Here is a 13,114-nt window from a genome sequence, read left to right as displayed (position 1 = left end):
TTTGCTTTGCACCCCGGACACGTCAGCCGTCAATATTATTTCATTTCTCCCTTCCAAATGTGCTCTATAAATAGTACTTTGTGGTACGTAGAGAAGAACCATTGCACACAAAAATATTGACACAAAAAGTTTTACATTAAATTATTGGAGAGAGAGAGAGAGAGAGAGAGAGAGTAGCAATGGTGAGAGTTGGAGATGAAGTGAGCAACAAACAGGTGATATTAAGAGACTATGTCATTGGTTCTCCTAAAGAATCAGACATGTACCTGACCACTGGAACCATTACGTTAAAGGTTCCTGAAGGTTCAAATGCAGTTTTGGTGAAGAACCTCTATTTGTCCTGCGATCCTCTCATGCAATTCTTTATGAGGAAAGCTGAAGGTCCCAATGGATATCTATACTACACCCCTGGCTCCGTAAGTCAATCTCAAGAATTGTCATTTAGTTTGGTTTTTTAGTTACACTTGCTAGGAAAATTATAACTTTCACTTTGCCCTTGCTCTGTAATATGTTGTTGAAGTATGACGAATACATTGTCATGTTTGTAAACACTTTATACTAAATTTTGTACTAATTGTAGAACTTGTTTCATACTATGCTGTATGCATGTGATAGTGAGCTTGTAATTTGTTTTCTAATTTTTATGAAAACATACATATATGCAGGCAATTTTCGGGTACGGTGTGGCGAAAGTGTTGGATTCCGGACATCCAGAATTTAAGGCAGGGGACTTGGTTTGGGGGATCACAGGATGGGAAGAGTACAGTCTAATCACTAAAACAACTGATACTTTCATTAAAATCCAGCATACTGACGTACCTCTTTCTTATTATACTGGAATTCTCGGTAAGGTCTATTGTTAATGAAGCTAAAATTGATGTAAGATTTGGAATAAATTGATTGCGGTACACATATACTAATGTGCTTGCCCATATACATCAAATACTGTTCTTTATGGCTTGAGAGAATCTTTATTTCAGAGATGAGACCCCTTGGTAATACTTTTCTGAGTTTCTCCAATTTTACTATAAACTTCAGAAAATGAAGTTGAAATCTGTATAGTTATTAAAAATTTGAAGCATAAACTTAATTTAAGTAGTATAAATTAATTTTATAATTGTTAAAATTTGTGGTTCAGAGGTGGTTTAGTCGCACTTGGGAAATTGCAATAGTAGAAAAAAAAAATTAAACATTAACCAAATTTGGGGTGTGCCATTCCCATGGTGCTTTACTCTTTTTCATTGTTTTTCTCGGTCACGTCACTTCACTTTACAATTATATCCAATTCTCTATCTGAATATGAGGATTTTTTTTTTTCTCCATTTATAGGTATGCCTGGCATGACTTCGTATGCTGGTTTCTATGAGGTTGGGACTCCTAAGAAAGGAGAATATGTATTTGTTTCAGCAGCTTCTGGTGCAGTTGGTCAGCTTATCGGACAAATCGCAAAGTTGGAGGGTTGTTATGTGGTTGGAAGTGCTGGTAGTAAAGAAAAGGTATAGCACACTATGGTTGCTATTTGAAATGTGCCATATAACATATAGTTTCTTTTTATATACTATATGTTACAATAATTCTGTTTCTATTTTCATTTATTGATTCTTTCTTTCTTTTTTGTTACTTTGTGAATCGAAGAGGCCATCCCTCAAATGAACACTTATTTTTTCTTCTGCATCAGGTTGATCTATTGAAGAATCAGCTTGGGTTCGATGAAGCTTTCAATTACAAAGAAGAGCAGGACTTGAATGCAGCTTTGAAAAGGTAAGTAACATGCAACAAAATTTTGCAGAGAATTTTCCCAGTTGAGCTTCATTCATCAAAATGTGAAAAAAAAATAAAATTAACCATGTCATTCAACATTCATTTCTCCCAATTCCCCCAAGAGATAGCACCTCTTGAGTTAATTTCCTTGTGATTAGCACTACTAGTCCAAATGCAACCTACGCAATAATATTTGAGCTTAGTAGGTTATGATTATGTTAAGAGACTAGGTGGACTCATATTTCAAGCACTGAAAACATGCATCATTGATTTAGTTAATTTGTTTGTCACCTCTAGGTATTTCCCTGAAGGTATTGATGTTTACTTTGAGCATGTTGGAGGCAAAATGCTTGATGCTGTGCTCCTCAACATGAGACACCATGGTCGCATTGCTGTGTGCGGAATGATCTCACAATACAATCTTGACGAGCCTGAAGGTATCAAAAATTTGTTGCATATTGGATTCAAGTGGATCCAAATGAAAGGATATACACATCGCAATTATTATCACCTATACCCCAAGTTCTTAGACCTTGTGCTGCCTTACATTAGAGAAAAGAAGATGGTGTACGTGGAAGACATAGTTGAAGGCCTTGAGAGTGGTCCAGCGGCCCTTGTTGGACTTTTTAGTGGTCGCAACTTTGGAAAACAAGTAGTTGTAGTTGCTCGTGAATGATTCAATCATAAATCATATGAATGTAGTATGTACCATTGTGTCAGATTACCATCCTAGTCCAACTTATGGAAGGCTTTTTTTGAGGGCAAGAGATCAGGCTAGTTTATTGGTGTGGCTAGTGCCTATGGGCTATGGAGAATAATTATGTATCGTATATGTATATGATGAAAATAAAGAGAAATTGCACCGTCCTTAATAAATGCTAATATATGCATGCGTGTACATGTAATTTTTCAACTTTTGAATTGGAATTCATTTACAATTGTATTAAAAAATTAATACCACTTGCGCATTGGCCAATAGCCATATGATCTAATGGTATTCTTCTCCCTTCAATCATTGAGCTTAAATCTAGGGTCAAATTCCTTTAACTTACATTTAGGGCCAGTTTGGATGGAGGAGGAATAAATGAGAGTAGAGTAGAGTGATCGGAAATTAGTCTAATTTTTTACTAACTCTATTTTAGTCTCTTCTACTACCCACTTCTCCCTCTCATCCAAAGGGCGATAATCAACACAATGTATTCTTATCATTTGCCAAGCAGAGGAGAGCAAAACAACAGGACATACGCCAAAGATTTGTGATGTCATGAGCAATATCCTCCCGGTTGTTTTAGCATTGAATCAAACAAATTAATGGTAATACTGCTTGGTTATAGGCCATTGGCCATATGATCTAATGGCATTCTTCTCCGTTCAATCTATGAGGTTAGATCTAGGGTCATTCTTCAACTTACATTTAGAGTGGGAAAATGGAAAATATGGATGCAAGTGCAAACAATGTTTTGAATAATGCTAGGGATACAAATTATTTTAGAAATTTTTTTACAAACTGCTGATATGATAAATGATTATTGATAAATGAAAAAATGATATTAATGGTGGGCATAGATGAAAACCAATAAGAGGTTGGCCACATCAGCATTTTGTAAAAATGTTGTAAAATAGTTTGTGCATGTAGTATTACTCCAATGTTTTTATCTATTTATATACATTATTAAATTCAAAAGTAACTAGACATAACTGATGAAATATCAAATTACTTGGGATCCCCTTTAAAATCAAACTTCCATAATATGGTGGTTCATGTGTAACACTAGGATTAATTTGTGCATTTGGCATTCTCATCACACTTAATCACTGACATTTTTAAAATTATGCATTTGATGATTTGAAATTCATTTACACTTGTACTAAAAATTAATGGGAATACTGCTTGGTCATAGTCATTCTTCTTCATTCTATCTGTGAGCTTAAATGTAGGGTTGAATTCCTTTAACTTAAGTTTGGGGGGGGGGGGGGGGGGGAATAAAGAAATTTTTGGACGTTATAACACTTTATTTGGAGTTTCATACCTATGTCAAACACATGACATGTTTAAGACTGCACAGGTTTCTACATTTCTAGTCATTCCTTTTTCATTTTTTGTTTTTGAAAAATTGTGGGACACAGCTGGTACATTTTATTTGGATTTTAATCTTGGTTTATATTTTAATTTCTAAACATTATTTATTAGTCATGAATTCACTTTATTATCCATTATTGCTATTAAATTGATATATTTTTTAATATGATATGAAATAAAATGTTTAACAATCTTTAAAAAATGTTTAATAATTAATTAATATGCGTATCCCGCCATGTTCTAATTTTTCAAAAATTGTTATGTCATTGTACCTGTAGCCGTGTCTGTATTTGTGCTTCGTAGGTCTTGACCAAGGAACTTGAGCACCAAATTCTTTACTCTTCCTTGCATCTGCACCACCGATACCATCAAAGCTTCAACTACCACCATAATTTGTTGTAGTGGACGACAACCAACGCAATGTGTTCTTACCATTCGTCAAGCAATGGGGAGCAAAACAACAGGGCTTTTCTTTTAGCACTGAATCAAAAAATTTGAAATAGAAAAGGGCTCTTGTAACTCCATCTGTTTTACTTTCAAGGGTGAAAAGAAAGAGAACAAGGTTTTTCCTCTTCGGCGTCTTCGCAATAACACCTTTAACTTGAGATAATTAAAAACCACAGAAATTTCTAGTTTAATAGTTTACAAGTTTATCTTAAAGGGATATATATAAAAGGAAATTAAACTAGCTTACTGTTTTTTTTAAAAGAAAATAAAAAGATAATAGAAAGATAAAGATGACTTGGTTCAAAGTCTTGGTGAGACTAAAAAGGAAAGAAAGACAAAAGAAAGGCACGCATGATTAAAAGAAATTTAATTTGATTTGTGGGCTCCCATTCTTGACTCCGAGAAAGTACAAACCTAATTAAGTTTTACAATGCAAAGAGATGCAATCTTATTCGATCACGCAAATGCTTATTTGATATGTAAAAAAATATAAGACTAATTTTCAAGCGGCAACTATACCATATATACTAACTTGCAACAAGTGCAATCATAAAAAGCAATTTATATCTTGATATTAATGATAAAGAGTAATTATCAGTAGATGAAGATAAAGGTTAAAAACTCTCTCAAAAAAAAAAAAAAAAAAAAAACTTGCATCAAGTGATTTAGACTGATCCAATAATTGATTAGAATCATAGCATTTTGGACCCAAAATCTTTCGTAACAAAAAAAAAAAAACATTTAGCATTTTATATATATATATATATAATTCATGTATGTAATCTACATTTTTAAAGTTGTAATTAGAACCCATATCAATTTGTAAATGATCTAAAATTGTAGTAGTGGTGAACTTCTCAGTCTTCAAGTTGATGGTACAAAGTGTTGACTATTCGAAGTTTAGAGCATTTATAGCGTAAGCAATTAATTACGTGCACCTAAGAATACTATGTATTTGCTTTGCATCCCGGACACGTCAGCCGTCATGCATGGAACTCTATATGAAACATATTTCATTTTTCTCTTCCAAATGTGCTCTATAAATAGAACTTTGTGGTCCGTAGAGAAGAACCATTACACATAAAAAACATTGACGCAAAAAGTTTTATATTAAATTCTTGAAGAGGATATATAGAGTGAAAGAGAGATAGAGAGTAGCAATGGTTCAGAGACTACGTCATTGGTTCTCCTAAAGAATCAAACATGTACCTGACCACTGGAATTATTAAGTTAAAGTTTTCTGAAAATTCAAATGCAGTTTTGGTGAAGAACCTATATCTGACGCAAAAAGTTTTATATTAAATTCTTGAAGAGGATATATAGAGTGAAAGAGAGACAGAGAGTAGCAATGGTTCAGAGACTACGTCATTGGTTCTCCTAAAGAATCAAACATGTACCTGACCACTGGAATTATTAAGTTAAAGGTTTCTGAAAATTCAAATGCAGTTTTGGTGAAGAACCTATATCTGTCCTGCAATCTTGTCATGCAATTCTTTATGAGGAAAACTACAGGTCTCTCTGGATATTTTTTTCTACACCACTGGCTCTGTAAGTCAATCTGAAGAATACTATGAATATTTTTTTTGGAATACTTTAAATTTTACTACATAACCGTATGAGATGTGTCACAAATTAGTGAGACATTTATTATATGTTGAAGTTTGACAAATTAATTATCACGTACTTTTTATACTAGAATTTGTAGCTTTAGAATTTGTTATATTCCATGGTGTATACATGCGATACTGAGCTTGTAATTTGTTTTCTAATTTTGGTGAAACCATATACACATGCAGCCAGTTCTTGGCTATGGTGTGGTGAAAGTATTGGATTCTGGGCATCCAGAATTTAAGGCAGGGGACTTGGTTTGGGGGATCATAGGATGGGAAGAGTACACTTTAATCACTAAAACTGAAACACTCATTAAAATCCAACATACTGATGTACCTCTTTCTTATTATACTTGAATTCTCGGTAAGCTTTGTTTATAAAGTTCAAATTCATTAAAGATAACATACATATACGAATGTGCAAGCCCAAATACATCATAGATTCTTAATTGCTTTAGTTTTAGAGGTGAGATCTCCTACTGATACTTTTCTCCAAAACTACAACAAATTTCAGCAAATCAAGTTGAAATCTGTATAGTCATATTATAGATACTTGACCCATAAAGTTAATTAAAGTAGTATAAATCAATGCTTAATTGCTTTAGTTTATCTTTTTTCTAGGTTATGTTACTTCACTTTTGAATTAATTTCAATGCTCCATCTGTATTTGAGGATTTTTTTTTATTCCACAGGTATGCCCGGTATGACTGCATATGCTGGTTTCTATGAGGTTGGGGCTCCTAAGAAAGGAGAATATGTCTATGTTTCAGCAGCATCTGGTGCAGTTGGTCAGCTTATTGGCCAATTCGCAAAGTTGGAAGGTTGTTATGTTGTTGGAAGTGCTGGAAGTAAAGAAAAGGTATAGCACTCAATGGTTGCTATTTTAGATGTGCCGTATAATAATATCTAGTTTCATTTTATGTACTATATATGTTACAATAATTCTGATTCTTTTTTCATTCATTGATTCCTTCTTTCTTTTCTATTACTTTGTGAATTGAAGAGTCTATCCTTCAAATGAACTCTTTTTTCTTTCGCATCAGGTTGATCTATTGAAGAATAAGCTTGGGTTCGATGAAGCTTTCAATTACAAAGAAGAGCATGACTTGAACGCAGCTTTGAAAAAGTAACTAACATACAACATAATTTGCATATGTTTTTCAAGTTGAGCTTGGTTCATCTGTAGTAATTTATTATCCAGTTGATTGGTTCAGTGAACGGACCAAAATGTGCCACATTAGTTGAAATCCAAAAACTCAAAATTTGGCCATGCCATTCAACATTCATACTCCCAATTCCTCCAACATATATTATCAATTTAGTTAATCTCCAGAGACTAGGTGGACACATTTCAAACAGTGAAAAAATGCATCACTAACTTTGTTGTTTTGTTTGCCAGCAGGTATTTCCCTGAAGGCATTGATGTTTACTTTGAACACGTTGGGGGCAAAATGCTTGAAGCTGTGCTCCCAAACATGAGACACCACGGTCGCATTGCTGTGTGCGGAATGATCTCACAATACAATCTTGATGAGCCTGAAGGTATCAAAAATTTGATACAGATCCTATGCAAGTGGATCCAAATAAAAGGATATACACATCGCAATTATTATCACCTATATCCTAAGTTCTTAGACCTTGTGCTGCCTTACATTAGAGAAAAGAAGATGGTGTATGTGGAAGACACAGTTGAAGGCCTTGAGAGTGGTCCAGCTGCCCTTGTTGGACTTTTTAGTGGTCGCAACTTTGGAAAACAAGTGGTTGTTGTTGCTCGTGAATGATTCAATCATACATTGTATGAATGTAGCATGACCATTGTGTCTAATTACTATCCTAGTCTAAGTTGTGGAAGGCTTCTAGGTTTGAGGGTCAAGATCAGGTTAGTTTGTTGGGTTATGGCTAGTGCCTATGGAGAATAATTATGTCCTATATGTATATATAGGATGAAAATAAAGAGAAATTGTCCAATGCTTAATAAATGTTATCATATGCGAGTGCATGTATTTTTGACATCTCTTGAATTGAAAATCATTTACAATTGCACTAAAAATTAATGGAAATACTGCTTGGTTATTGGCCATGTGATATAATGGCATTCTTCTCCGTTCAATTTGTGAGCACTACAAAAAACCGATATAACTTTAAGGAATATTACACCACTCAATATATATATATATATATATAAATATATATATATATATATATATATATTAATTTAATGCGAATTTGACAAATTCACTATTAGATTACATTATAAAAGCTCAGATTTGTACAAATATACAAGAGCTTGTTTAGACCTTCCAAAATGAAATTACGGCTAGATAGTTTTTACTTTAACTTATACTAAGTATGGAACAAGAGTAAAGAAGCGCAAACAACCATTATCACTTCATTATCAATAATAAAAGGAAAGCTTAAGAGTTGAGAAGAGAGATGCAAACACAAGATAACACCGAGATGTGTTATTGAAAAGGAAACTAGAGAACTTAGCGAAAAGCCTTTCCGCGATTCCCCAAGTCGAAATCAATCCACTAGAGAATAAAGTTGGAGTACACGAATAACAAAAGACTCTCCAAGCCTAGCCTACCTCATGTACGTGCGCCTTCCAAGTTCCCTCTACCAACTGACTTCTTAAAGCCTTGTCTTTTCTAATTTCTGGATCATGCAATTCAGCCTGATTGCATTTTCCAATAATGACTCTTCCAATACTTCCCAATAGCACCAAAATCTCACTTTACACTTAGAATGGATGTGGTAAGTGTTTGAGCTATCGACCTCTCAAGGATGTAGAGATGAAAAGGTAAGAGTTGAGGAAAATCACAAGAAAATGTGTAGATGATCGTAAATATAACAATCTCTAACTCTCAAGTGTATTTTCTAGGGTTTTCTCTCTGAAAAGCACTCCTTACAATTTGTGGGTAATGAGGGTATATATAGTATGGGTAAAGACTTGGTAAAGCCAAACATAGTTTTTTGCCAAATAGAGAGTTTCGTGAGTCCTTTGCAGGTTGGCCTTACTCGCGAGACACTCGCAAAAACCTCCAGTCTGGCATGACTCTTCATCTTTCAGTCATGTGCTCTACACGTGGCTTTTTCGCAAAATCCACTTATCCATCATTTTAAGCTTGAGTCTTCATAATTTTTCACACTCATCCCTTACAATTAAAAACCCACATACATACAAGAAAAAAATAATTGAAGAATTACAATCAAATTTGGCACGGAATTAAAGGCAGCATAAAATAGTTGTAAATCACAACTTTACACATTATATTTGTATATTCTCTATGTTTGCAAAACTTCAAGGTAATCAAAGATTAATAGTTATGTCATCAATCAATTGTTTAAATTCAAATTTTTGTAATTTAAAATAATGCATAAAAGATAAATTTATAGATTGAATGGTATATAACATCCAATTGACATGAAAATTGGCATGAGTATTAAGAACATATAGAACATATTATTCAATGGTGAGATTTTCAAAATATAAATTTTATAACAAGTTATTGGGTGATATAACATTACTTAAAGTTACAAAATGTGTAACTTGAACCGAACCCATATATATATATATATATATAGAGAGAGAGAGAGAGAGAGAGAGAGAGAGAGAGAGAGAGAGAGAGAGAGAGAGAGAGAGAGAGAGAGAGAGAGAGAGAGAGAGAGATTATTATTATTATTTTTAATTTTTGTAATTATTATTGTTCTCTTGGAGGTGTATAATTATTCATTGGTTTAATAGCATTCACACCAACCTCAATGGAGTTTAACTAAATCGAAACTTTACATTTCCTATTTTAACTTACTTATTATTTAAATGCACAACCTCCCTTAAAAGTTACCATGACTTTTGAGTGGCGTTGAGGTGTGTCTTTGTGTTAGAACTCATTAATTTCACTCTCTCTTGTATGTATGTGTTTGTTTCTCAAAAAGAAAAAAAAAGAAAAAAAAAGAGCACAACATCAGTCCCTTTATTATTATTATTCAAACATAATTACAAACATTTGCCACCTTATCTTTAACAGCAATAAAATCCCTTCTTCTCCCAATAAAACCTTTAACTTGAGCTAATTGAAAACCGCGGAAATTTTCTAATTTAATTGTTTACAAGTTTCTCTTAAAGGAAAATATTATAAAAAAAAGAAGAAGAAAGAAATTAAAGTCACTTATTCTTTTTTTAAAAAAAAAGAAAAGAAAAAGATAATAGAAAGACAAAGACGACTTATTCAAAGTCTTGGCGAGCCTAACAAGGAATGTAAGAAAAATGAAAGCCACGCATGATTAAAAGAAGTTTAATTTGATTTGTGGGCTCCCATTCTCTTGACTCCAAGAGAGTAATTAAAAACCTAACTTTGTTCTTTTAGTTTTACAATGCAAAGAGACATAGTCTTATTTGATCACGCAAATACTTATTTGATATAAAATTAAATATAAAACTAATTTTTAAGATGCAATTTAACCAATGCTAAGTTGTAACAAGTGCAATTATAAAAAATAATAGATATCTTAGTCTGATAATAAAAAATTATTACCAAAGGTAAACACCATAAATTTAAAACTCTTTCTAAAAAATAAAATAAAAAACTTGAAAAAAGTGATGTAAACTGATACAATAATTGATTAGAATTATAGCATTTTGGACTTAAAATCTGTGGTACCCAAAAAGAAAAACCATTTAGCGTTAGATATATGCTATATTCATGTATATGATCTACATTTTTAAGGTTGTAATTAGAACCCATATCAATTTGTAAATGACCTAAAATTTTAGTAGTGGTGAACTTCTCAGTCTTCAAGTCCATGGTACAAAGTGTTGACTATTCGAAGTTCAGAGCATTTATAGCGTTAAGCAATTACGTGCACCTAAGAATACTATGCATTTGCTTTGCATCCCGGACACGTCAGCCGTCATGCATGGGACTCTATCTGAAACATATTTCAATTCTCTCTTCCAAATGTGCTCTATAAATAGAGCTTTGTGGTCCATAGAGAAGAACCATAACACATACAAAAAACATTGACACAAAAAGTTTTACAGTTAATTCTTGAAGAGGATAGAGTGAGAGAGTGACAGAAAGTAGCAATGGTGAAGGTTGGAGATGAAGTGAACAACAAACAAGTGATATTCAGAGACTATGTCATTGGTTCTCCTAAAGAATCAGACATGTACCTGACCACTGGGACCATTAAGTTAAAGATTCCTGAAGGTTCAAATGCAGTTTTGGTGAAGAACCTCTATTTGTCTTGTGATCCTCTCATGCAATTCTTTATGAGGAAAACTATAGGTCCCTCTGGATATCTTTATGACACCCCTGGCTCCGTAAGTCAATCTGAAGAATACTATACTTTTTTTTAAGGAATACTATAAATTTTACTATGACTGTATAAGATATGTCATGAATTAGTAAGACAATTAATCTATGTTGATGTCTGACAAATTCATTGTCTCGTATATCTGTAAACCTTTTATACTAAAATTTGTACTAGTTTTAGTATTTGTTTCATACCATGGTGTATACATGTGATACGTACTGAGCTTGTAATTTGTTTTCTAATTTTGGTGAAATCTTATACTGTTATACACATGCAGCCAGTTTTTGGGTATGGTGTGGCGAAAGTATTGGATTCTGGGCATCCAGAATTGAAGGCAGGGGACTAGGTTTGGGGGATTACAGGATGGGAAGAGTACAACCTAATCACTAAAACAATTGATACTCTTATTAAAATCCAGCATACTGACGAATCTCTTTCTTATTATACTGGAATTCTCGGTAAGGTCTATTGTTAATGAAGTTAAAATTGATGTATTGCGGTACACATATACTAATGTGCATGCCCATAGACATCATATATTGTTAATTGCTTTAGTTTTAGAGATGTAACCTCTTACTGATAAGTTTCTCCAAAACTACTACAAATTTCAGCAAATCAAGTTGAAATCTGTATGGTCAATTATAGATACTTGAACCATAAAGTTAATTAAAGTAGTATAAATCAATGTTTAATTTCTTTGGTTTAATTTTTTTTTCTTGGTCATGTTACTTCACTTTTGAATGAATTTCAATGCTCCATCTGAATTGAGGATTTTTTTTTTCTCCATAGGTATGCCTGGTATGACTGCATATGCTGGTTTGGATGAGGTTGGAAAACCTAAGAAAGGAGAATATGTATTTGTTTCAGCTGCTTCTGGTGCAGTTGGTCAGCTTATTGGACAGTTCGCAAAGTTGGAGGGTTGTTATGTGGTTGGAAGTGCTGGAAGTAAAGAAAAGGTATAGCACACAATCATTGCTATTTGTTTCATTCTTTGATTCTTTCTTTCTTTTTTTGTTATTTTGTGAATTGAGGAGTCTATCTTTCAAATGAACTCTTACTTTTTCTTCTGCATCACGTTGATCTATTGAAGAATAAGCTTGGGTTCGATGAAGCTTTCAATTACAAAGAAGAGCATGACTTGAACGCAGCTTTGAAAAGGTAACTAACATACAACATAATTTGCATAGGATTTTTCAAGTTGAGCCTGGTTCATCCACAGTAATTCATTATCCAGTTGATTGGTTCAGTGAAAGGACCAAAATGTGCCACATTAGTTGAAAAATCCAAAAACTCAAAATTTGACCATGCCATTCAAAATTCATACCCCCAATTCCTCCAACAAATGTTGTCTCTTCAGTTAATCTCCAGAGACTGGGTGGACACATTTCAAACAGTGAAAAAATGTATCACTAACTTTGTTGTTTTGTTCGCCACTAGGTGTTTCCCTGAAGGCATTGATGTTTACTTTGAACATGTTGGGGGCAAAATGCTTGAAGCTGTGCTCCTCAACATGAGACACCATGGTCGCATTGCTGCGTGCGGAATGATCTCACAATACAATCTTGATGAGCCTGAAGGTACCAAAAATTTGATACAGATCTTATACAAGTGGATCCAGATAAAAGGATATACACATCGCAATTATTATCACCTATATCCTTAGTTCTTAGACCTTGTGCTGCCTTACATTAGAGAAAAGAAGATGGTCTATGTGGAAGACATAGTTGAAGGCCTTGAGAGTGGTCCAGCTGCCCTTGTTGGACTTTTTAGTGGTCGCAACTTTGGAAAACAAGTGGTTGTTGTTGCTCGTGAATGATTCAATCATACATTGTATGAATGTAGCATGACCATTGTGTCTGGTTACCATCCTAGTCTATGTTGTCATCAAAGGCTTCTTGGT

At 33.6% G+C, this 13,114-nt stretch overlaps 1 protein-coding gene and 2 pseudogenes across 1 annotated transcript; all 3 read left to right on the top strand.

The window, feature by feature from the left end:
- Positions 1-94: 94 nt before the first annotated feature.
- LOC142630668 (2-alkenal reductase (NADP(+)-dependent)-like) lies at positions 95-2,674 on the top strand. Its single transcript, XM_075804700.1, has 5 exons — positions 95-416; positions 666-846; positions 1,330-1,496; positions 1,679-1,761; positions 2,059-2,674. Exons 1-5 carry the CDS (start codon positions 180-182, stop codon positions 2,435-2,437), a joined length of 1,047 nt encoding a protein of 348 aa, XP_075660815.1. The 5' UTR covers positions 95-179; the 3' UTR covers positions 2,438-2,674.
- A 2,975-nt stretch (positions 2,675-5,649) lies between these two features.
- Positions 5,650-7,885, top strand: LOC142632072 (2-alkenal reductase (NADP(+)-dependent)-like; annotated as a pseudogene).
- Positions 7,886-10,916: 3,031 nt separating this feature from the next.
- Positions 10,917-13,090, top strand: LOC142631825 (2-alkenal reductase (NADP(+)-dependent)-like; annotated as a pseudogene).
- The last annotated feature ends 24 nt before the right edge of the window (positions 13,091-13,114 follow it).

The sequence above is a fragment of the Castanea sativa genome, chromosome 4 (genome assembly GCF_040712315.1).
Source record: "Castanea sativa cultivar Marrone di Chiusa Pesio chromosome 4, ASM4071231v1".
NCBI lineage: Eukaryota > Viridiplantae > Streptophyta > Magnoliopsida > Fagales > Fagaceae > Castanea > Castanea sativa.
Note: the sequence above shows the minus strand (reverse complement) of the source record. Positions and strands in the feature narration are given on the sequence as shown.

What these genes read in the sequence shown, in the direction of transcription:
- LOC142630668 (XM_075804700.1), top strand. Translation starts at nt 180, where the DNA reads ATGGTGAGAGTTGGAGATGAAGTGAGCAACAAACAGGTGATATTAAGA. An exon ending in TATACTACACCCCTGGCTCC is followed by an intron (nt 417 to 665) that starts GTAAGTCAATCT and finishes ACATATATGCAG; the next exon opens with GCAATTTTCGGGTACGGTGT. An exon ending in GTGCTGGTAGTAAAGAAAAG is followed by an intron (nt 1,497 to 1,678) that starts GTATAGCACACT and finishes CTTCTGCATCAG; the next exon opens with GTTGATCTATTGAAGAATCA.